The sequence below is a fragment of the Gymnoscopelus microlampas genome, assembly GCF_963454915.1.
Source record: "Gymnoscopelus microlampas genome assembly, chromosome: 17".
Lineage (NCBI taxonomy): Eukaryota > Metazoa > Chordata > Actinopteri > Myctophiformes > Myctophidae > Gymnoscopelus > Gymnoscopelus microlampas.
The window spans coordinates 31,516,801-31,541,521 of NC_139954.1; the positions used below are offsets into that span (position 1 = coordinate 31,516,801).

At 42.2% G+C, this 24,721-nt stretch overlaps 1 protein-coding gene across 3 annotated transcripts in view; it reads left to right on the top strand.

Annotated features, from left to right (window-relative positions):
• The window catches only part of pde11a (phosphodiesterase 11a), a gene marked incomplete at its 5' end in the record, with an annotated part of 44,203 nt that overhangs the window by 14,464 nt on the left and 5,018 nt on the right, over window positions 1-24,721 (top strand). For 2 of the 3 annotated variants that reach the window (XM_084084604.1, XM_084084606.1), the window contains 14 exons: window positions 2,448-2,537; window positions 3,225-3,365; window positions 4,242-4,306; window positions 7,469-7,601; window positions 8,868-8,943; window positions 13,453-13,520; window positions 13,615-13,707; window positions 15,912-15,962; window positions 18,251-18,397; window positions 18,739-18,846; window positions 20,350-20,459; window positions 21,559-21,649; window positions 24,162-24,262; window positions 24,554-24,631. In XM_084084604.1, the coding sequence (XP_083940730.1) occupies window positions 2,448-2,537; window positions 3,225-3,365; window positions 4,242-4,306; window positions 7,469-7,601; window positions 8,868-8,943; window positions 13,453-13,520; window positions 13,615-13,707; window positions 15,912-15,962; window positions 18,251-18,397; window positions 18,739-18,846; window positions 20,350-20,459; window positions 21,559-21,649; window positions 24,162-24,262; window positions 24,554-24,631 (1,352 nt within the window). Of the gene's footprint in view, window positions 1-2,447; window positions 2,538-3,224; window positions 3,366-4,202; window positions 4,307-7,468; window positions 7,602-8,867; window positions 8,944-13,452; window positions 13,521-13,614; window positions 13,708-15,911; window positions 15,963-18,250; window positions 18,398-18,738; window positions 18,847-20,349; window positions 20,460-21,558; window positions 21,650-24,161; window positions 24,263-24,553; window positions 24,632-24,721 lie in introns of all 3 variants that reach the window. The other variant, XM_084084605.1, reaches the window with a different exon arrangement.

A 24,721-nucleotide genomic window follows, 5' to 3' on the forward strand; every position in this document is an offset into this window, starting at 1 on the left:
AGAGGCGCACCACCTAGTGTAGTGTAGACACACTGTGGTGTGACAGCGGAGCTAACAACACTGCAGAGTTCAAGACCCTGATGCTAGACAGAAGTGTGTGGAGGGGAGCAATTCAGGAGTCCTCAGTTGGTGTTGGCTAGTCTGCACTCGCTTTGCATTGCATCATCGCATTTCATATGATATTCCAGCTGTGAACAGAATGCAATGGAGATTAGAGGAGCAGACTGCTGCAATGTCCCCATGGACTTGGACACTTAGTTTCGTTATTAAACCTCTCTTTACTGGTCAGTCCACAGGTCTCTAGGCAAAAATGTCTTGTTTGTAATGCAGCCTTGTATAATGGCCTGCCTGACAGAATGTAATTAGAGAGAGCAGCGCTTTTCTTGGGTTTTGCCCGTTACTTCCATGGACAGATCCATAGCTGGGTCCCCAAAGTCCTGCTCGCTAATGAATCTGCTCCTGCTGGGTCTATTGGTGGCCACAACCTCTCTGGGAGATCATTATTAGAGAATTCCATAGGGCAGCTGAAATGGCTTAATGTATGAGCTTGTAGGTCTGCGTCATCTGTTTTCCACATGTAAAGACGACTGCATAATGCATTTGATTATGCACGATGACTGAGTGCATGCAAAGTCCCTTTACTCATTAGCAGTGACAGCATTATATTTCTCATCACATCGTGATTAGAGATCTTTACAGCACATTAAAATGTTTACAACCTAATGCATGTTTCAATGGTTTCAGAGCATGTACATTATGATTGAAATATTTAAGTGCTGTTCCATTATTTTTTAAACCTATATGACACTTGAGTCTCTTTTTTACCATTTACAGTAGCTTCTTTGCTTCTTTGTTAGACATTTCATTGTGAATTAGGAAACCGTGTACTGCTTCCTATGTAAGAAAGCAACGTTATGGCTAAGTGAGGAGTCGGTGAAGGTTTCACTGGCAGAGAAAGTTGAGAGCTGAAAAAGATTCAACCAAAGAAAAATGTGTTGAGTAAGCACACAATACCATAGGCTCTCATAGGTTGGCAGTCTGTGTTCTTTATTCTATTTTACCGTTCTATTCTTTGTGTGCCCATTACATGATTGCTGATGAGTAACCGATATCTTTTTCAAAATGCTGAAATAGATAGCCCTGTATCAGGGGCCACAGCTGAGTAACTTCCCATTCATGTATTGTTTGAGTGTCCCTACCCTCAGGTCAGAACAAGGCCGGTAAATATTTGTAGGTTTGTTTTACTGATTTTATTGTTTACACAGCAGCCAGATGCTAAAGATTGATAACTAAACAAAGAGGCTGAGTGAGGGAGCAAATTGATTCCTTGTTACGGGGCTGAGTGTTTCTCAGATAAGGCAACATGGCATCATATAGTTTTTGATCCCCTCCATCACCGTCAGATTTATTCACCCTACCAGCTGTTTTTGTAGTACATAACTTACAGTACATCCGCATCTCAGTAGCTCATGTACCGTAGAGTATGCCTGTGTAGAAGATTATGAAAGACAAAAGACAATAGTTACACATTTTCACAGGATGCTAATTACCTATAACCCTCAGTGCTTAGTAAATATCAGTAATTCTTTCTGAAGAAAAAAATAAAAAAGAAAGAAAATGGCAGCTATAATAATTTAATTGATGTTAGCACCGAGGGCCAGTGGTTCAATGTATTCAGTCAAATAGTAATAGTCAGCTCAGTTGATTTATTTGTCCTGTCCTGCCAATTAATGATACAAATGAAAGGACGTTCTTTATTTGCTTCAGTTCATGACCGCAGTAGCTTTTTTGATGGTTGAAAATAGATCTTCACTTTTCTTTTCTTTATTATTTTTTTTACTCCTACTATAAAAATCACTTAAACTAATGAAAGTGCACATTTAGTTAGGAGAGGACTACACAAGAAATATAGCTTCTAACTAATCAGTTTTGCACAGCGGCCCGAACCTCTAGTCTAGTATGATAAAAATCTAATCACATGGATCTAGGGATCCACATGGGAACGGCATTGCTTCCATGTGGATCTCAAACTTCATGTGGCCAGCCATCGACATCAGTCACCTATGTCATATCTATGACGTATACTCCATATTTGGGCAAGGTTTCAGCCTGATCCGAGCTCTATTGATTTTTAAATGAAAGTTAAATATTATTTAAAGACGTAAACACACCTTTTTGGCCTACTGGCAGTGTGCATACAATGTTTGGCGCTTATCGAGTATTTTGCAAGATTAGTTCCAGAGAGATAGACAAACCGACCCTCTTTCAGCTAGCCTCTTGCAGAGCCATGTCGTAAAAGGTGTTTCGGATCAGTGACAGAAATGGAAAAGTAATCCTAATATCAGTAATTATTTCTGAAATTAACAGTAAACACTGAGGATTTTACTGTGTATTTAAAAACAAATTTGCAATTCTATGAATTTGACATGGGTTTGATGTGTTTACAGGTGCTGCAGATGTACCTGCCCTTCTGTGGCATCGCAATCTCCAACGCTCAGCTCTTCGCAGCCTCGAGGAAGGAGTATGACAGGAGTCGGGTAAGGGCAGAGGAGGAGGAGGAGGAGGTGGTGGGGGGGGGGGGGGTGCAACTAGGACTAGGTACGTCCTCCTCCATCTCCAGGATCAGCATTCCTTCCCTCCCCCTTGATGCTGACAGCAAGGCTGAGTATTGATCAGCAACAACGGCCCACTTGCTGCCACTGCAAAGTGGATAAGCGGACGCTGTGGAGCCCCGCATGGACACGTCCTCTGGTTCTCTGGATGGGGGATGGGCTGGCAACCACATGGGGGGGGTCAGGGGGGCTGGGCCACGGTGTAAATCTCCAAGGGAACATCTAGAGAGGCACTAATGCACGTCACACATTGATCTCTGATGGGGAGAACATAATGAGAACTGAGAGATCAGTGAAAGGTGGAGAGAAATGGGGAAAGCTCCCAGGATTTTTATGTGCTCTGCTGTATTTAATTGTATTGGCATTGCCTTAGATGGAGAGCCTCATTTGTTTTTTATTGTGGGAAGCTCTCGTGTTGTATTACCCCGTCAGTTTATGCTTTAAAAAATAATGATGATTATGTACCGATAGCTTAGCGAGCAGCCAAACGTCTTTATTCAAAAAGCCTTGAGTAGCACTTGCCGACAGATGGTTTATTCATTCAGTGTTGCAGCAGCCTCTGTAGGCAGGACGTAACACCAAAGTGGTGAATGGTTTATTGTTGGTTTACAGGCTCTGCTCGAGGTTGTCAATGACCTGTTTGAGGAGCAGACCGACCTGGAGAAGATCGTCAGGAAGATCATGCACCGTGCCCAGACGCTGCTCAAGTGCGAGCGCTGCTCAGTCCAGCTGCTGGAGGACATAGAGTCACCGGTGCTTCTTTTTCTGCTCCTCACTCTGTCTGTCTGTCTGTCTGTCTGTCTGTCTGTCTGTCTGTCTGTCTGTCTGTGGCGGAAAGTAACTAAGTACATTTACTTAAGTACTGTACTTAAGTACAATTTTGAGGAATTTGTACTTTACTCAAGTATTTCCAATTTCCAATACTCTTACTTCTACTCCACTACATCTCAGAGGCAAATATTGAACTTTTACTCCACTACAGTTATTTGAAAACTTTAGTTACTAATTACTTTTCAGATATAAATTATTATATTATGAAACATACATTAACCACTTTAGCCCTATTTTATACATAGGCTATTTGAAAATAGCCAATCTACAAGCTCACAGCGCGCCGCAATGTGACACGTTGTGAGCTTGTAGATCTGCTATTTTCAACCAGTTCAGTATTTTTACTTTTGGTACGTTAAGTACATTTTGATGCCAATACTTTTATACTTTTACTCAAGTACATTTTTAATTCTGTACTTTTACTTGTAACTGACTATTTCCATATTGCAGTATTGGTACTTTTACTTAAGTAAAGAATTTGAGTACTTTTTCCACCACTGCTGTCTGTCTGTCTGTCTGTCTGTCTGTCTGTTCTCTCTCTCTCTCTCTCTCTCTCTCTCTCTCTCTCTCTCTCTCTCTCTCTCTCTCTCTCTCTCTCTCTCTCTCTCTCTCTCTCTCTCACTCTGTCACTGACTGTGTGTGTGTGTGTGTGTGTGTGTGTGTGTGTGTGTGTGTGTGTGTGTGTGTCTGCCTACCTCTATGTATGCTGGTGTGTATCTGTCTTGTGCATATACTGTATAACTGTATGCAGCTTGTCAGTGTACTGAAGTGATATTCTCATCCATCAAACCCCCACAGGTGGTGAAGTTCACAAAGTCATTTGAGCTTCTGTCCCCGAAGTGCAGTGCAGACGCTGGAAATAGGTACAGTAACACCTAACGTCTTAATACTGTATCTCCCACCTCCTGTCTAATATATATGGTTGTACTCAAAATTATTCATACACCGCTACAAATCTCGTTTATTGGCAAAATGAACTATTTTTTCTTTCTCTACACACCAAATCTCTTTGACCCAGAATAGGGACTCTAAAGTTCAAGTGGTTAAAGCATAGATTGATTTGAAAAGTATTGATTTAAGTCCATGACTTATTAACCTCGTAATGAGGTTTAGCTGACAAAACGGAATCAATTATTCAAAAATGTAATCAAACACAAGTTCCATATAGTTGTGTTAACATGGACCCTAATATTCCACTAATAATTGGAATGATAGCTCAATCAGAATGAAAAATGCCTCACCTCAATCGGAAGAGGCTGGTCCGATCCGGTCTGATCGGAAGTAAGGGGTGGTTTTCACCTTTAGATAATCAGTTCAACAGGAAAATATTAGTGCCTAATAACCACATAAACACTTATTCTGATCATTTCTGCAATTGGAATTACTTTCTGGGCATGTTTGCCCCACGTAGTGACAAATTACAGTATTAAAATAATATAACCTTTCCTTTAACATGAATCGACCATCATGCCATTCTGAATTCAGAATTCAGAATTAGAATGAACAGCAGAAATGCACATATTGTTCCGGGAACACGATGTGGGACCATCTAGAAAATGTATGAAGGAAAAAAACAAAAAACTGGCGGAACTACTTTGAGCATGTGATTTCTTTTAAAATGATGATTAAATTCTTTGGGGCATATAAACGTAGATCACTTTATTTAGTGTCCATTGAAACAGTTCAGTTGGAATCAGAATCAGAATTATTTCAGTCATGAAATATCGTCCATGTTGTAAACAAAGTCAGTGACATGTATTGACAGTAGTATGATCCTATAAATTATACATATGCATTGTTTATGCAACATCTATAGCTGTAAACCTCACACTTTGCTTTAATTGCAAATGAGAAATAGGAATTCTGTGGGACATATCAGGTTGTTGACCTGGACTGCTGGCGTAGCGATTCAGGCACTTAGGCTCCAAAGTAGCCTGACAGCGTGTCGCGGGTTCGAGTCCCGATCCCCATGGCCTTTGCTGCATGTCACTCCCCATCTCTCTCTCCATTTCCCGTCAGACTACTGACCTATTAATAAAGGCATAAAAGCTTAAAATTCCAGAAAAATGGGGAACATCTGAGATTCTTTGTGGCATATTTAGCTTTCTCTGAAGATGAAAGAGGGCGATAATTCCATCAAAGTTAATTGGCCATGCTGGCAGTTTATTTAGATACTTTTGCTTATACACTTGTATTTGTGTTGAGCAACATGTCGATGAGCGTGTTCAGGTTCTGGTACTCAGCATTGGTCCTTTGCACGACTAGTGTAACTGTAAAGTCTGCACAGAGAACCAGTTCACTGGTTAGAGCCTCCGCCAAGGAGTCCGGTGATGGTATCTGTCAGGGAAACTTGGTGGTGGTGGTGTTGGTGGTGGTGGGGGGCTGGCAGGGGACTGAGAATTGAATATTCTGGAGCACTGCACAAGTAATATGCTCATTCTGAATTGAAGGCATGCTGTAGGAACCCTCCTTAATTGGGTTGTGGTGCTTCCCTCCCCTGCAAGGCATGGCTCAGCCGAGAGAGAGGGGCTTAATATTGTGTGGGTTGTTTACGGAAGGGAAAAGGAGAACCAAAATGGAAGACAAATCACATCCTCGCCCTAGTGCTTGCTATACAACTGACACAGACACTCCAAGGCAGCAGTGATAACCACAACGGTGATTAAAGAAAAGCATATTTGCTGAGGAATTATCTGTAATAAGGAACAAGCATAAGGGAGCAGTATTACCTTTGTGGGTCCATTTACTGTATACACTTGAAGTTAAATTAACACTCAGGATTTTCCTGCAGGCTGCAGGCTTACCAGTTTGGTCTGTGACTGGAGAGATATGTCACTTTTGATCTACGGTTGTGTGATACTCTTTCAGTGACAAATGACAAAATAAATAACCATACCCTGACTCCCGAGTTATAAAGTCCACTGCATTTAAAATCAAACTGAGAGAATTAAGAGCTTCTGTGGTGATGCATGTCTTGTTCCTAGAGGTTCATATCTGAATAGCGCGGAGCGCCGTGCAAGATTTATGTGTGTAATTAAGTGAATAAATCTGACGTCAAAGGCTGAGTGTACTGTAGGATTTGTAATGTACCTTCCGAATCCCCAGCCGCCCCCATGGGGAGAGTAATGTTGAGCTAGTGTATGGCTCTGCCGGTGTATCTGTGGCAGCTAATGACAGACAAGAGTGAGAGATATATGAGAAGAACAGAGAGAGAGACAGAAACAAAAGAGGAGAGGAAATCTAGCCATCAGCCTATTCCCTTTTGCAGTGAGCGTCATATCCACACAGCCATATCACTAGATCAAAGAGATTCAAAACATCTGACATCAGCTCCTCTGCATCTTTCTGATACATCTGACATCAAAACATCTGACAACAGCCCCTCTCCCTATCTTTCTTGTCTAAATAAACCACAGTGAACATTTAGCATGTTTGAAGGCAAGGAAGTCAGTGATAGCTCTAATGCTGTGAATGTGAATGGAACCTGCGTGCAGAGATGGAGTCGGTTCTCTGGTGGGGTGTGTGGGCGTTTGGTGTGGAGGAAGACAATAAGACAATTAACTTTTCATTACTTCATAAGCTGCAGCAGAAGTTTACTGATCTCTATGAGACATTCATTAAATACACATAAAGGTAAAAGGCGCTCTGTGCGGGGAAATAACGAGAATCTTTCATGCGTGTATCTGAGGTGGAAAAGGGAAGACAAGCATCCTTACTTGAATATGATCAAATAAAAAATAGAATAGAAACATTTCTACGAACAAAATAACTGTAGTCCAATGCACATCAGGATACTTAATAGACAGATAGATATGTATTAATGATTGAAACAATTAAACAATTGCATGTCTTTCCTTCCCCAGATTTGCTTAATTTTAAAAACGCTTTTATTACAATATCCACAGTTATTAATGAAAGGAGTGTCAGTGTGGTTCTGTGTTGTCGATGCCTCTCTGTTACAAACAGCCACATTTTTGGTCTTTTTTTATTTTGTCATACCTGCTCTTCTTTCTATGCCCCTATAGTTTCAAAGACAGCATTGAGAAGTCTTCCTACTCAGACTGGCTCATCAACAACAGCATTGCAGAGCTGGTGGCTTCCACGGGTCTGCCTGTGAACATCAGCGATGCCTACCAGGATCCACGATTTGATGCAGAGGTAACCATTTCCACACTCTCAGTGAAAAAAAGAGAACGCATGATGATGTTATGAGTGCCATGCGTCTCATGATTCACATAACCTAGATATTTCCTAACGATATAAATCCTACCGACCAAACTTAAAACTCCTAAAATGAAACCTTGATCAATGGTTCATGAATCAATTAGAATTCTATATATAGTTTTCCAGTACTTGGTCTAGTTGTCTCAGTGATCTCTCTGATAATAGTTCATAATCTACACTGGTATATAGCTATTTCTATATTATCATGCACAATGCTATTGAATATTCAATCAGTGGTGAAGCATGTATGCATAGTTAATATTCCAGCAGCAAAAATAGAATGCATGCATAGTTAAATAATTAAAGAACTTACACAGTCAAATCCTCAGTGATCATTTATCCATTTGTAAGAGAGGTACCCATATGGGTCCATTTGTTTATACTTGTACTCCCTCACTGTCAGAGTTAAATGAACACTGAGGATTTCACGGTGTACTTGCCACATCCCTAATGATGTACAGTATACAACAGTGGTTCTCAACCTTTTCTGGATTAGGGCCCACTTGAAAGTGTTCGCTGCCCCCTTAACCCAAGACCGGGAACGCATTTGTGTCATTTTAGATTTTAGTCATATTTTATACTTTGGGTATTCAAAAATACCAGATCTACAAGCTCATAGAGTACTGCGCTAAGAGCTTGTAGATCTGGTATTTTTGAAAAAACTCTTTGAATATAGGCTATTTTTCATGTCCTTGACATGAAAAAAAATTGTTCCAGGGACCACCAGAAGTAAAGATTTGAGTTAAAAATGTTTTTAAAAAAATATATATATATCAAAGATTTTCACAAATTCTGGTATTTTCGAATAGCCAAAGTATAAAATAATGGTTATAGGCTATAGCTAAAAATCTAAAATGACACAGATGCGTTCCTGGAAGTGGTCAGATGGATGGGCTGCATTGCATGTTCAGAGCATGTTTATGTGTGTTGCGGGCTTGGATCAATGGAACCAACATTAAGTTCCTATTTATCGGTATCACAATGAAAACCAATTTTTCAGAATTGGAAAGAAAAACATATCTAATGAAATGTCAGTGTCTCAGTATTTTGCCAATTAGTTGGGGGCCCACTTGCGATATCCTCGTGGCCTACCAGTGGGCCCCGGCCCACAGGTTGAGAATCCCTGGTATACAGTATGTACTTATGTGAGTATGACGCAAAGTAACCCCTGGCTTGTGTTTACATGCCCCTGGGTTTTAGGCTGACCAGTTCTCAGGTTTCCACATTCGCTCGGTTCTTTGTGTACCCATATGGAACAGCAACCACCAGATCATAGGTAAGCGCACAAATGGGACTTCCTTTTTGTTTCGCTGGGCCTATCATGATCCTTGACTGTGCAAGGATTTGATTTTGTAAAATATTAAAATTAATGCGTTATGCACCTTCAAAATACACACACATACACATACACACATACACACACACACACACACACACACACACACACACACACACACACACACACACACAGACACACACACACACACACACACACACACACACACACACACACACACACACACACACACACACACACATATGTATATAAAACAGAACAATTTGTGAGTAAAATTAACGTGCAGAAGAAAGATTAGAAAATACCAATAAAAAGCAGTGGCAAAGCACTGATGCCAGGTCGGCAGCACTTCCTTAATTTTTCATTCTTTGCTGCATTGTAGAGCAGTAGTGAGGCAGAGAAACGAGAGCATGCGGCTGAGTGTGAGGTTAGATGAATAGGAAATGAGTCTGATTAGAGCCCTGCTGTGCCATCACACCGCACACAGAGGCGGAGTTCCCTTCTCCTGGCTGTGTGCTTTTGTGTTCCAGAATGAGCCCCCCCCCCAGGCTAACACTGCTCTGACACGCTGATAAATCATTGATCTCCAGCCTGGTGTTGGCGCTGGATATTGCAGGGCGAGGCTATGTTAGCAGCTCCATTCAGGCCCACTGAGGTCTGACGCGGGAAGTCATTAGTTTTGTTTGAGTGCAAAGTGATCACAGATGGTCAGTTGAAACCTCTGTGTGTGTGTGTGTGTGTGTGTGTGTGTGTGTGTGTGTGTGTGTGTGTGTGTGTGTGTGTGTGTGTGTGTGTGTGTGTGTGTGTGTGTGTGTGTGTGTGTGTGTGTGTGTGTGTGTGTGTGTGTGTGTGTGTGTGTGTGTGTGTGTGTGTGTGTGAATGCAAGGTCTGATTTTCCTAGGGCAATGGGGGGGGATACATAGCCTGGTAAACCCTCCCTCCGGAAATCTCATTTCCATTTGATTTCAGGAAGGAGTCTGGTCTGAAACGCCTTTCTGCAATAATCGCTGTGGGCTGGAGTTGGGCGGGAGTAATACCGTTGACTGACAACCCCTTCAACCAATGATCGTTTTTCCCCTTCAGCCAATGAGCAGTTCATTTTGACGAGCTCCAGACTATGTGACGCAACGGGACTTTTGGGACGGCCATGCCGAAAATAGGTTGCCTTATTGGGATACATGCGTGTCACTCCCCGCCCCTGCCGGTTCTCTAAATTTATATTTTTAAATAGGCTCTGTCATGATTAATTGACCACATATATGAAGTTAAACAACTAAATTCTATCCAAACGATATCTTATAAGTAAATTCCGTACCTCAAAAAAGAAGTTTGAAAGCGTTATAAAACTGAAAGTAAGAAGTGAAGGCACTCGCACAAACAACAATGGCTGCCGTTCGTCTTTTGTCGGCGGCTCTCAGGCTGCACTCGGGTTCATTCGGGCTCACTCGAACTCGCCACCTGATTGGCCAACTGTCGCTGTCAATCACAGAACAATGAGCGACGACGCTGATAGGCTCGTCGGCTCGGCGAGCAGAGCGATTATTGGAGAAAGGCGTTTCAGACCAGACTCCTTTCTGAAATCAAATGGAAATGAGATTTCCGGAGGGAGGGTTTACCAGGCTAGGGGATACATGCCTCTGCTTTTGATATGCCTCCCACCCCCCGGTTGTTTTATTGCCTGTGTTTTATCCATGCTTCTGGTCAGACTGAATTGAATTGCATTTCCTTTTGGGAAATATAGACAAATATAGATAATATCACAATTTAACAATTTAATAAATTAAATAAATAATTCAAAAATAGCAGATCTACAAGCTCACAACGCGTCACATTGAATTTGTGTTACGTTGTGAGCTTGTAGATCGGCTATTCATCATTTGTCATATGAAGAATAGGGTTTACGCTGTCGTCTTTTTATTTATTTATATGGAACCCTATATGTGTGTGTGTGTGTGTGTGTGTGTGTGTGTGTGTGTGTGTGTGTGTGTGTGTGTGTGCGCGTGTGTGTGTGTGTGTGTGTGTGTGTGTGTGTGTGTGTGTGTGTGTGTGTGTGTGTGTGTGTGTGTGTGTGTGCCAGAGTGTCCGCACATTTGTGTAAATGTGCATACCCATGCTATACTTGTGTGTAGGTATGTATGCATTTGTAGGGAAGGGGAGGACAAACAGAGCTGAAGGAGTGAGGGGAGAAGAAATGTGGTGTGTGTGTATGTATGTGGGTGGCACTGATAGGAACCTGGAATAAAAGCTGTTATTCACACAAAAGCAGCACATATAATTCTCAAATCAAGAATCCATTCAAGCACAAAACTGATATTATTTTTGTTGTGGTTGTAGTTCTCCCTGTGTGTATGCTCTCCCTGTGTGCTCGTCTGGGGTATCTATGCAGACATCTGCTGGGTGAAGCAGTAAAAGTAATTTCCCCTCTCATGGGGACCAACAAATACTTCTTTACCTTTATACTGACAATCACAGTAATAAGTTCAAGTGTTCTGACCCAAGAAAAATGAGTTCCTTGGTGTCCATTCATTAAGGTTTTTTTAATGAGAGAGGGGAGCCCACAGCCTTTTACTGTATTTCTTCATTATTGAGACTGGCAGTAGGGAAGCTGAGAGGGAAACATTAGTCTTCAGCGGGGGCATATGTAACTCTAGAGACGAGTCACTTAACCACTATGCAATTATCATCAAATTGTTATATTCACATGGTGGCCATTTTGCTCTTACTTCATTGCTCGGGGGATGTGATAGATAGGGTGTTGTATATCTCACTGAGTAGTAAATCCACTCAAATCCAGTGGGGACTAATTTAAATGGTATAAAGCCTAAATCAGATTATGGCTAAACAGTGTTAAAATATTGAGTTAGATTTCAAAATGTTTTTTTTTTCACATGATGGGTGATGGATTTGACTGCATCATTCAGCACTATGCAAGACTGCTTTTTAGATCAAATTCTGTAATGCAGAAGAGTGATTTCAGGTATAGTAAAAAGTAGCTTAATTTAACTCTAAAAGTGTAAAAATGTATCTTTATAGATCCAGTTGTGTTGCTATGGATTTCTAGTTACATAGTTACAGTTAAAAAAATGTCTGATACAGATTCACTTGATCTCTAAGAGAAAAAAAGATATGGACATTACTAAGCACGGACACTGATTAAGCATTGACGAAAATACAGTGCATCTGCTTAATAATTGGAGCTTTTACCTACCATTTTAAGCCTAACTTATACTTCGTCAAACGACCTTGTCGTGCAACAAGCTGTATATTTTCAATGGACACCCTCGTTTGATGAAGTATAAAGTAGCATGTAAGGGTGCCTTCTCTTCTTATGAAATATAAGATGGTCAGCGCGCCTCCAATAAGACAGAACAAAATTAACTGCGTGGGTTCTGTCTCCAGCTCTCTATGAGCTAACAATTAGCTTTATCAGCAAAGTCCTGGCTATTTCTTTAATTAAAAGATAAAATGTTAGAATTCTGTGTTGTTTATCCAGACCAGGGGACATTGCTGTCAAATGAAAGCCTTCACTCAAACATGAACATGCATGGACATAAAAACATTAAGTGAATCTCCTCTCAGGCATAACAACATAAATTAATAGGTTGCTGGCTTGAATTGCAGTATATTACCACATTTCTCTGTAATTGTCCTTCTATCTTCTGCCATTATAATGAATGGGATGCTAATACTTTACACTCAGCAAAAAAGAAAAATATATAACCCTTTTACCTAGTCTAAACGGTTTGACATGAAAGATCCAGTAAATTAAGTAATTATTGCCATTGAAGTCATTAAACTACACATACTGCTGTTTATGTAAAAATGTCTTATGTCTGTAGATGTATCCTTTATTTACATTTCTATTGTAGATTTGTGTCAGTGACTTGAGTGTGCACAGTGAATTCCCCATTCTGCATTTTTACAGTCTCAGAGTAAATGAACAGTTAGGATTTTACTGTGTGGGGGGGGGGGGGGGATTATCTACTAATTAGGGCTAGCTTTTGTGTAATATACCTGAGCCAATTCCAGGCCTCACAACTCAGAATCAGTTTTTATTTTTATTTTGTCACGTCACAGTCTTACAGGTGTAATGTTTTTTGTGGACGCTCCCATCATTTTGTAGTATTCTGTGAGAAAATAGAGTGAGAGCAAAGGGAAAGAGATAGAAAACCAGTTAAATAGAACAAATAAAGATATATACATATTAAAGATAGCATAGCCTATGTGAAAGCAGTTATATTATACATGATATTTAGGATGTTAGCATCATATGCAGGTGTGAACATACTATTTTGAAACATTAGCATCATATGCAGGTGTGAACATACTATTTTGAAACATTAGCATCATATGCAGGTGTGAACATACTATTTTGAAACATTAGCATCATATGCAGGTGAAGAAATGTAGCAGCAGCATAAATGCATTATCTTGTCAAGATGACATCCTGGCTGAATGGGTTAACTCGTCCTTGTATGTGTCTAACAGGTGTGGCTCAAGTGCTCAATAGGCTGGATGGTAAGCCATTTGATGATGCAGACCAGCGTCTTTTTGAGGTATTACAATGAATTTGTGCTCTGGGGAATTATCGGGAGTTAAATATTTGTGGTTTAACGTATAACTGATCAGTCTGTGTCAATCTCCTCTCAGGCATTTGTGATCTTCTGTGGTCTGGGAATCAACAACACCATCATGTACGACCAAGTCAAGAAGTCTTGGGCCAAACAGTCAGTGGCTCTGGATGTAAGAACAAACCACTTGAAGCGCTCATTAGTGTGGTTGCCCGAAAGGGCAACACACCAGAGTACTTGGGCGACTTTATTTATTGTACCTTCCTAGAGCAACCTAAAGTTTGGCACGCTACTCCTCCCACAAGTGGCACTCAAGCCATATATGTCAAATCGACCGGCTTCATCGGGAATCGTGTGCTTCCATTTTGCTAAGTGATTCGTTGTATAGTTGTATTAGTGAATACATTTTTCCCATTGACTTCAATGGGAAAATGTGAAAACTCACATTGAAGTATTTTTCTCTCGGAAACTGTAAGGCCTGCAGTTACAACACTTGGAGGGGAGGTTCATAGTCCAGTGGCCTACATACTAAACCAGTCGGCCTCATGGTGGCGATATAACAGCCCACTTTACGTTTCGGCCTATAACTCTTGAACCGTAGATCATAGAATAAAAATGTATTTTCCCTGGATTCCTTGGATCATGACGCAACTCTCTACATAGGCCACTCCCATTTGTGTCTGAATTTGAATTTTCTTCAAAACACACTTTTTGCTCCTCCTACAGATTTTGTCCGAATCTCACAAAAATTGGCACACATGATCTCGACCTATGTGATAAACATATATAAGCGGAATTTTGATAGGCCCTACCGCTCGTCCGTAATAGCCTTCCAAAGTTAGTGGGAGGGGCCTATTTGGGGGAAGCCAAAAATCATGAACGAAACGTCCAATCAACCCCAAATTTCAATCAAATGTCGAGGGTCGTGAATCACCAAAAGCATTTCCACTTTGACCAATAAGGGGCACCACAAATGTGCAAACTGTAACCATTTGATGCAAAAACATGATTTTTGGGGGGATCAATCCCCTCTAAATGAAATACAAGTGATCTCAGGAGTGATGTGGCAGGATCCAATCAGGAACAAAAATAGGGCTCACCTTTCTACTCCAAGGTTTATTCCAATCAGCACCAAATTTGAATCGCATGTTGTGCGGCCTCCAAAGCTATTCCTCCCAGCGTATTCCTCAGGTCACGACTCGCGTCGCTGCAACCACACTTGCAATTTCCCCAAATTGCACCTTTCTAGTTTATACTTTGTTGCATGAACGTGCAGCTTGATGGAAAATAACAGAGTTTTGTGTAAAAACAACACAATAACACAAGTATACATTTGGCTTAAGTTTCTTTTCCTTCCCCAACTGGGATGCTGAACAGATCAGTTCTCTTGTTCATAGCCCCACTAAGGGCGAGGCTCTAATGATGGCGATGTAAGGTCTGTTCGTTCATCAATTCTGTCGGTCTGACCAACGCTTTGGTCGCAAATAAGAAAACTATTATGTCGATTGCCTTGGATTGTGCTGTGCACCCTCAAGCTCCCTAGCCCAAAGGACTAACTATTGAGTGTGGTGATACCATGACCTTTCCTCTGGCACCACCCTCAGGCCAAAATTTCAAGACATCTATATGGCAGATTGCAATTTTGGTGATCCCATGGACTTTTCTTTAGCACCACCAAAATTTGCCAAACTTTCCACTTGCACACAACATATCTCAAAAACTAATGGCATGATTGCCTCTACATGGGGCATTTGCAGACTAGGAGCAGGCAGAAATAACCATAATTAGACATTAATAACCACTTCTATAGACGGTTGAGTACTTACAGTATGTGAATATAGCTTTGTATACGTTACATTGAGATAACATATACGATAGTGAGGCCTTGAGGCTCATGAAACACGCCTGTGCTCATGCCAAGCAGCCGATGACCCTGCGTATCGACAAGTGTGGCATACAAGTTGGCAAGCCATGGTGGATGGAATACGTTATCATCTGTTTCAAAATTGCACATCCATAGGACGTTGAGTGAAACAGAACAAGTCATTCTGACTATTTTGTATTGTTCTTTCTGTTTTAGCCTAAGCCTACTTTGTACAGTTTATATATCTTTTTAGCACTGTTCAGCCTCATACTCAAGCTTGGAGTTTTCTAGTGTTCCATTTCAAGGTGTGTCTCCCAGGAAATGAGGCAAGTGTAGTGATGGATTCAGAGCTGACATCTCCACTAGCATTCTTGATCCCTGTGGGACCTCAACTTCTTGCCGTCCACTGATATGCAGCAATAGTGACATGTTGTATTTTCAACTATGGTCTAATTAACATTTAAAATGAAATAAGTACACACAGTAAAATATATGTAACTCTTTTCTTGCAGGTACTGTCCTATCATGCCACTTGTTCCAAGACTGAAGTTGACAAATTTAAGGTAATGGATATTACTGTTTTGCACATTACTTTTATCCCAGCAGAACAGCTTATAGTTCCAACCTTTGTGGTCATTAACATCCCACTCCCATAGCAAGAACCCAGAAGGCCATGCAACACTAATCTGAAATGCCATCAAGGGACAATCTTTGTGCTGTTGCACCGATAATGAATAGGAGACTGTGTTTGCGGACTATGTTTGTTTGAGATTTTACACCTAAATGAACTTTATGTCATAGCAGAGCTAACAGTTCTTGATCCAGAGAATGTACAGTACCCATAGCCCTGGAAGAAATGTGTGTTATCACAATATCCACAAAGTGACAGTTCATTACTCTTCATGTTCACAGATAGTCTAGACTGTCCACTGGCTCATAGCTTAATATGTGAGGCTTGCTGTAGTGTGGCATTTTCATTAAACATAATCCTAAATAAAGATACAAAATCTATGTCTTAGTTTTGTTGTCATTTCTAGAATTCAGCAAGTGTATTCAGGAGATGAGGACTTATTTGGGATGTATGTATTTTTTCCCGTTTCCTACAATATTAATTTGAGTCTCCCAAACTGTACACATTTAGAACATTCAGCAAAACGGACTGTAATTTTCAGCAGAGATAATTGTAATAATATAGATTCATGTAATAATATTACTTAAGCAATAATTCTCTGTGATTATATCATGGCTTTAATGCCCATTTCCGTGATATAATATAATATGATATATCACAGTGTCACAGAGTGTGTTATTGCTTTTGTAACACAGTTGCCAGCGATTTGTGGAAAACATTTTCCCCAAATGTTTATGTTGCTAACCAAAACCTAGCATATTAGTGGGTACTGCACAACAGAAAAGCGTCTCAATGGACAGTTCCAAGTCGACCATTTTATAAATAATAATAGACGGAGACCCTATTGTATACAAGAATAGACTAATGTGTATTATGTATAGTAAGATGCAGAAATATTTGGTGCATAAAACTTAACCATAGGCAGACAATATCCTAGGTATTTAGTTCAGAATGCAACTGGTTCACTTGTAGACCCTTTAATTAAGATAACTATTTCTAATTGGAATGTTGGCACGCGTTACCTTCAAGTGGGAAGCATGAAAAAATCTATGGCAACTGAGAAAATAATTGATTACATGTCTCTCAGTCTTCCATTTCCAATCGCTCCCAAGTCCTGGAGTTGGGCGTGAGCATTAATATGCGTTGTAGAGACTGGAGGCAATACCATGTCAGTTCCCGGATGAAAATAAACTAATTGCGGTGGGCCTATTTGAAATGGATTAGTGCAATCAATAGTCAATCACTCTCATTACATTATTAATACAGTCAAGGAACAGGAAACAATTCATTCTTAATTGACACAACATTTCTGTAGATGTAGATATGACCTATTTTTCTTCAACATTTATGGACTGCCTTCAACTCCCTCCACACTCCCCACCCCCACCCCCCGTGGCCATTAGCACGACGCAAGAACTCTGCTTTGCAGCCTTGCTTGTGTGATCTTCCAGCCCCCTCATACAGCGGTGTGCTCTGCGCTCTGCTCCATGCCTTTATGCACGCCTTTCATAACTGCTCTACATATGGAGGCTCGTGCACTCGGCTATAGGATTCCACCGAAATGTAAATGTCACTGACAAACAACCATGGCTGTCATTCATAGCCCAGGGCACTGAATCGTAGAGGAAGCCACCTTCTGACCTGAAAGACATACAGCTGTGTGAGGAAAAAGGCCTATGTGGCCTATGATATGACATATCTGGTATTGTATATGAACAGAGAAAGGAATGTTTCACTTGTGGAGCTGTTTGCCCTGTAAGAATGGCAGGCCATAAGATAAGGCTCTATCTATGCAGGGGTTTGAATTCTAATCTGTATGCTGACTGGAGGATGTGCTGTGGGTCTGCACAGTTTGATCTTGTGCTCATTAGAGCTCTCTAAAGACCGCTGTAAAGGTTGGTTGAGCACAAATATGTTTAATAGGAATCACTGTTTTTCTGTGTTCAGAAAAGTCATTGGTGACTACAGTTAAGGTTTGGTCAATGAGCTTCGAGAGTAAACAACAGTCATTTCCTCTGGTAAAGAGTCCTCATTAATCTGAACTTTTTTCTGAATGAGTCCTCCGAGTCTTAATTAGCATGTTTCCACATCTCTCCCACTTCATAGTGTCTGACTTCTGACCTCTGCCTCTCTCAGCTCTCGTGTTTCCTCTCTGAACTCATATTTCCTCTTTCCTACGCTCTGTTTTTGTTTTGTTTTTCTCGTGCTTCTCCATAACAGGCTGCTAACATTCCTCTTGTTTGTGAGCTGGGCATCGATCTGCTTTCCTTTGATGATTTTTCTCTGGACGTGGATGCCATGATAACAGCGGCTCTGAGAATGTTCATGGAACTGGGCATTGTGCAGAAGTTCAAGATTGATTATGAGGTGAGATCTCTCCGTCTCTGGGTCTTCACTATCTTGTCCGCCTGCATGTATCTCTTTCTCTACCTGTGTGTCTGTCTGCCTGCCCCCTTTCATGTCCTTTGGACGTGTTTCAGATCAGATTCAATTGAAGTAGTCCAAAGTTTGGCGTGCTCAACCCACAGAACTTGGAAAAAGGACGTGTACAGACTCTAAACAAACAGTAATATCAAAAGAATAAGAATATTCAATGTAGAGCGAAAAAACTAAAGTCAGAAGTATAGAACCCTGTGGGACTCTGGTGAACAAAGTCGCCTATAGGGTTAATGTGGTTAATAGCCATACATGTTCTCCTTGCTCTCCAGACACTGTGCAGATGGCTGCTGACTGTCAGAAAGAACTACCGCATGGTCCTGTACCACAACTGGAGGCACGCTTTCAACGTGTGCCAGTGCATGTTCGCCATGCTAACGGTGAATATGGAACACTCTCACTCTGTATTAGCGTCATATTACCTATTATATAATATTGAATCTGCACACCTGTTATCCGTGCATATTGGGTTGCCCTTATATTTGTTCTGTTCTTTAATTACCGATTTCTCTTTGCCTTCCCTGCAATTTATTCGTGGTTCAACTTAACAACCTTGTGTCTTACTAAGCATACACACAGCAGATGCTGTGTAGATGTTTGCTTGAATAGAGTCCCCAGAGAATTGCCTCATGCAGTTCCTGGAGCTTTTTACTTTATCATTTCCGCAGGGCAACGTGCACACATGCATACACACACACACACACACACACACACACACACACACACACACACACACACACACACACACACACACACACACACACACACACACACACACACACACACACACACACACACACAAGCATGCACTTACACAAGCACCACAGTAGTTCATTTAATCAAGCACAGCATTAATGTATGGTCTCCCATCTGAATTGATTATTGGCAGAGGGTAGTGAAATAGTAGTGTGTAAGCTGTTTTGGACCTCATTCTCTCTCCTGCCATGTGTTTTAATGAGTGGGCTGAGGACTGTGCTATCCTTGCCACTATCCCCACAGTGACCTATAGTGACTCACTCAGCACATGGCCTCTAGAACCCCCCCATTCAAGTCATAAATCTCCCTGTGGTGGCTGCCAGTGGTGGAAAGTAACTAGGTACATTTACTTAAGTACTGTACTTAAGTACAATTTTGAGGTACTTTTACTTCACTGGAGTATTTCCAATTTTCAGTACATTTACTTCTACTCCACTACATCTCAGAGGCAAATATTGCACTTTTACTCCACTACAATTATTTGAAAACTTTAGTTACTAGTTACTTTGCAGATTCTTTTATAAATTATTTCATTATAGAACATACATTAACCACTTTCGCCCTATTTTATACCTAGGCTGTATAGTATTTTATACCTAGGCTCACAACCTGCTATTTTCAAACATTTTAGCACTTTTACTTTTGGTACTTTTGGTACTATTTTTGTACTTTTACCCAAGTAACATTTTGAACACAGGCCTTTGACTTGTAACAGAGTACTTCTACATTGTGGTATTGATACTTTTACTTAAGTAAAAAATGGCAGTACTTTTTCCACCACCGCATTAGTGCATTCCCATAATGGCTTCCCATGATACTGGTTTTAGGATAATACCATCATCTGCTGTAAGGATGTTCTCACATTTATTTGAATGTGCTGTGTCGTTCACACTATTGCAAGAACCGAGATACTGATCATGTACTGTGTGTGTATGAGCATGCCTGCGTGTGTGTGTGTGTGTGTGTGTGTGTGTGTGTGTGTGTGTGTGTGTGTGTGTGTGTGTGTGTGTGTGTGTGTGTGTGTGTGTGTGTGTGTGTGTGTGTGTGTGTGTGTGTGTGTGTGTGTGTGTGTGTGTGTGGGCTGGTGCATGTGTTTATGTGCATGCGTGTGTGTGTGTGCCAATCAGACGGCGGGCTTCCAGGAGACGCTGACGGAGGTGGAGGTCCTGGCGCTCATCGTGGGCTGTGTGTGTCACGATCTGGACCACAGAGGAACCAATAACGCTTTCCAGGCCAAGTAGGAGCCTCTGTCTGTCTCTCTGTGTCTGCTGCTCTCCCTGTCTTTCTCTCCTTTCATCTCTCCCTCGCTCTCTTTCTCTATCCCCCATTCTCTCTCTCATTCTCACCCACTCTCTCCATTTCTCCCTCCTTTTCCCACTTTCTCTCTCTCCATCTTTCTCTCGCCCCCTCTCACGCGTGCTTGCTTGCACGCACGCACGCACGCACGCACGCACGCACGCACGCACGTACGCACGCACACATGCTATTTTATATGTTGATGAATTGAATACCTAGGACCCCAATGGTGTTATCCTTTTAGAGAAAGTGTTTGACTGTACTCGTGCTGTTTTTACATTTCTGTCTATTCAATCAATCAAAACACACACACACACACACACACACACACACACACACACACACACGCACCCTCCCTACATACTCTTTATAGTATGTTTTACGCACCTGCAGCAGTCTGCTGTTAGTCCAGCCCCAAATCAAATCATCTAGAGTCGAGCAGCAAGTTGCATAAGCCTTATATAAGCTTCTGTTTAATGAAGCCACCGTAAACACTGCTGAGTCTCAGCACAATTAGAGCAGCAGGTAAAATTGCTGTTGAATTTCTTAAGGTTGGTGTTGTTCTCTGCCCACGCAGCCCAGTTACGACACAGCCAGCTCAGTCCCCATGTGTGTTTTTGCACTTATTTGCACTGAATGGGGATGAGAGCCGATGTAGTCGCTTTAGCTGCGGTTTAGATTACGACTCTCTGGTTTCTTTATTATTGAGCCAAAAGTTGCCATGTGTTGTGGCGAGTGTGCAGAGTGATTTGGTGAGGGAATTACAAGTGTACTCCATGGACGACTTGCTTTTTGACAGCATGTTGAATGCTGATGATATCATCCCTTTTCCCTTTGTACTGTGTGTGTGTGTGTGTGTGTGTGTGTGTGTGTGTGTGTGTGTGTGTGTGTGTGTGTGTGTGTGTGTGTGTGTGTGTGTGTGTGTGTGTGTGTGTGTGTGTGTGTGTGTGTGTGTGTGTGTGTGTGTGTGTGCCTGTCTGTCTGTCTGTCTGTCTGTCTGTCTGTCTGTCTGTCTGTCTGTCTGTCTGTCTGTCTGTCAGGACGGGCTCAGCCCTCTCTCTGCTTTATGGGACCTCTGCTACCCTGGAGCACCACCACTTCAACCATGCTGTGATGATCCTGCAGAGTGAGGTGCACTATGTTTTCACTATCTCCTGCTGCAATGCAGTTTTGCTGTGTACTCATCTGATTACACAGCGGGCCACTTCCAACACAATCTGCCACCAACTTGTTGTTAGCCACTTAAGCCCTATGTACAGTACTTTGTTGCGTCGTACTTTGCATTGAAAATTGCTGATCTCCAAGCTCACAACGTGTCGCAACATGACGCGAGATCAGCTATTTTTGCCGAATGTTTTTCTTTTCTTTTTTTTCTTTTTGATTTTTGGGGCTTTTTCGGCCTTTATTGATAGTTAAATAAACACACACACACACACACACACACACACCCTACTGCGAACGGCCTTATTCCATGCAGTTGAAGGCAGTGCAGTGCAGTGAGTGGCAGTTGGGGCAAACGCAGTCGCCACAACATCATTTACGATTCTGTGCCTATCGGTACATAACTCGGACGGCGCTTAGTCGACTAGCAGCCCATCGGCCGGTCGGCGCGGGCATTCGCGCCTGGAGGCGCTCGGGCGCGCCTCCTCGGCCTCAAGGTCTGCTGAGTCGGCGCGCCTCCGTCATGGTCCAAAACTATACTTTATCGGAGAAAAAAAGTAGTCCACGGCTGTTTGAAAAAGTATTGTCCCAAGCGGGAGTCAAACCCAGACTCCCAGAGGTAGTGGATCGGTAGTCCAATGATTATCGGCCGGAGCTGAGATTGGGTATTCGGGCTATATTAGAGTGTGACGTCCTAACTCTTCTAATGTAGAGGAAAGAAGTCCCCGCCCGCTCGCCCGCCCTTCCCCCAACTGCATGGAATAAGGCTGTTCGCCACCCTACTGAGTGTATAGACAGGACATGGGGAGAGAGAGACAGGGAATGACACGCAGCACAAGTCAATGGGATCGGGACTTGAACCTGCAACACGCTGTCAGTCTCCAGTGGAGCCCGGACAGCTAGGCCAGTGGTCCGGGCCATTTTTGCCGAATGTTAACCCCAGAATAGTGAGGCTATGGTTCAAGTGGTTTTATGTACAGTAGATGTTGATGTCAAACCTGAGCTACTGGCGGCCGCAAGACCACACCCATCACCACGCCCAGACCAGGGGAGACTAATTTCCTTCCTCTTCCTCTCCTATTTGCTGCACTTCTTGCCAAACGCCGGGAGATGATAGGTTTGCTATTATCAAACCAGTCTAGACAAATGTCCTTCGCTGCCCCTTAATGAATTCTATAACCAATAGATTTGACTGTAATTGGTTTAGAAAGGCGTTTTGCCAGGTGACTGCGTTTGAGTGAGGTTGTAATTAAAGACATTTGTGGAGCAGCTGGGACATGGCATAGCAGACCATGTTCCATTAGCTTCATTATCACGGTGCCGCTGACAACACAGGAAGCAGACAAATGTTTGCTTGGAACATCATAATGGTTTCTGTTGATACAGGGGATGAACTACCGCTGTTCCATTAGCATATAAATTAATAGTGTGGCTAATTCAAGGGGAAAAGAGAGCTCACTGATTCAGCCCACCAACCGGTGGGATACCGTTAATTAAAATGTCAACTTTTTTTTTGTTATGCTACTCCCTCCCTCTATTATCATCCTACCTCACGTCCTCTCTTTTTTTCTTCATCCGCTCCATTTAAGACGTCACGAGAACCAGACCACTTTCTTATTGTCTCCACTACTTACGGTGTTCAATATTTCATGGGAACACATGAGCTCCTAGTTTTGTCTCTCGGAGGCACGCTGAGCAAACCCTTAATCTCAGCTTCTCAGAGATCATGGGGCGGGGGGAGACCCCGGATTGGTCATCCCATTCCATCTGGCCTCATCCCCTCAGTCCTTTATTATCCCCCTCTCTTGTGTCCCTTTCTATGCTATATCCTCAGCATCTGCTATTTTCTCTCTGTGCTCCAAAGGCATGCAAGCCCGCCCCCTCCCGACCCTCCCCACTGTCCTCCAGAGGGGAGTGGGTAAGTGGTAAATGAATGTATAATACATGACAAAGAGAGGGTCGTTTTAATGACAGGAGAGCTTCAAGTGAGAGATGGTGCTTACTTATTAAGAGCTGTTCCTCTGATCTCTTGATGGTTCATATTATTGAGCCGGCGGCGGTGTTCCCTGTGACACGCACACACGCGCACACACACACACACACACACACACACACACACACACACACACACACACACACACACACACACACACACACACACACACACACACACACACACACACACACACACACACACACACACACACACACACACACTCTCTCTCTCTCTCTCTACAGTGAGAGAGTGGCATATATGCCTCTTCCACAACTCAATCTGATGTGACAGTTGCTCTACCCGGAGACTGAACGTGCTGACATTTCGCAAAGGAATGGCAGTGGAGCTTAGCTGAGGTTGTCTCTGTTTAAACAGTCCTATGTCGATTCATTTCGCCGCATTATATGCATGATGTTGATTTATGCACGTCTTGCAATTCTTACAACTGTGTTTGATGTTCGTGCCGTCTCTGTATGTCTACCACAGGGACATAACATCTTCGCAAACCTTGCCTCAGCAGAATACAGTGACCTCATGCAGCTGTTGAAGCAGTCCATCCTGGCCACAGATCTCACACTTTACTTTGAGTATGTTTGATCTTGCTTGAATTACATTTGTAGAAATAAAAAGACATCTGCCGTGAAGCTGTGAAATCATCTGCTGCTGAGATGTCTAAGGACCTTGGCTGATTCAAAAGCGCTGACTTATTTATGGTGTAGCACAGTGACTGAGTACCTCTAGTGAACTAGTTCTCATGCTCTGTTTATGATAGGCTTGTAACACACTGGATAGAAATCTTCTATGCAATATTGCCCCCTTGTGGATTGGACGTGTATTAACACCTGCATGTACAATTATCCATCCTGCCCTCTCTCTAGGAACAGGAATACATTCTTCGATCTCGTCAACAAAGGGGAGTACAACTGGAATGTGAAGGGTCACAGAGACATGTGCCGGTAAGTCACAACAACCTAGTGCAGTGGTTCTCACCAGTTTCCATTCTTGTCGTCTAACATCACATGAATGAGAATACCGCAATATTCTCT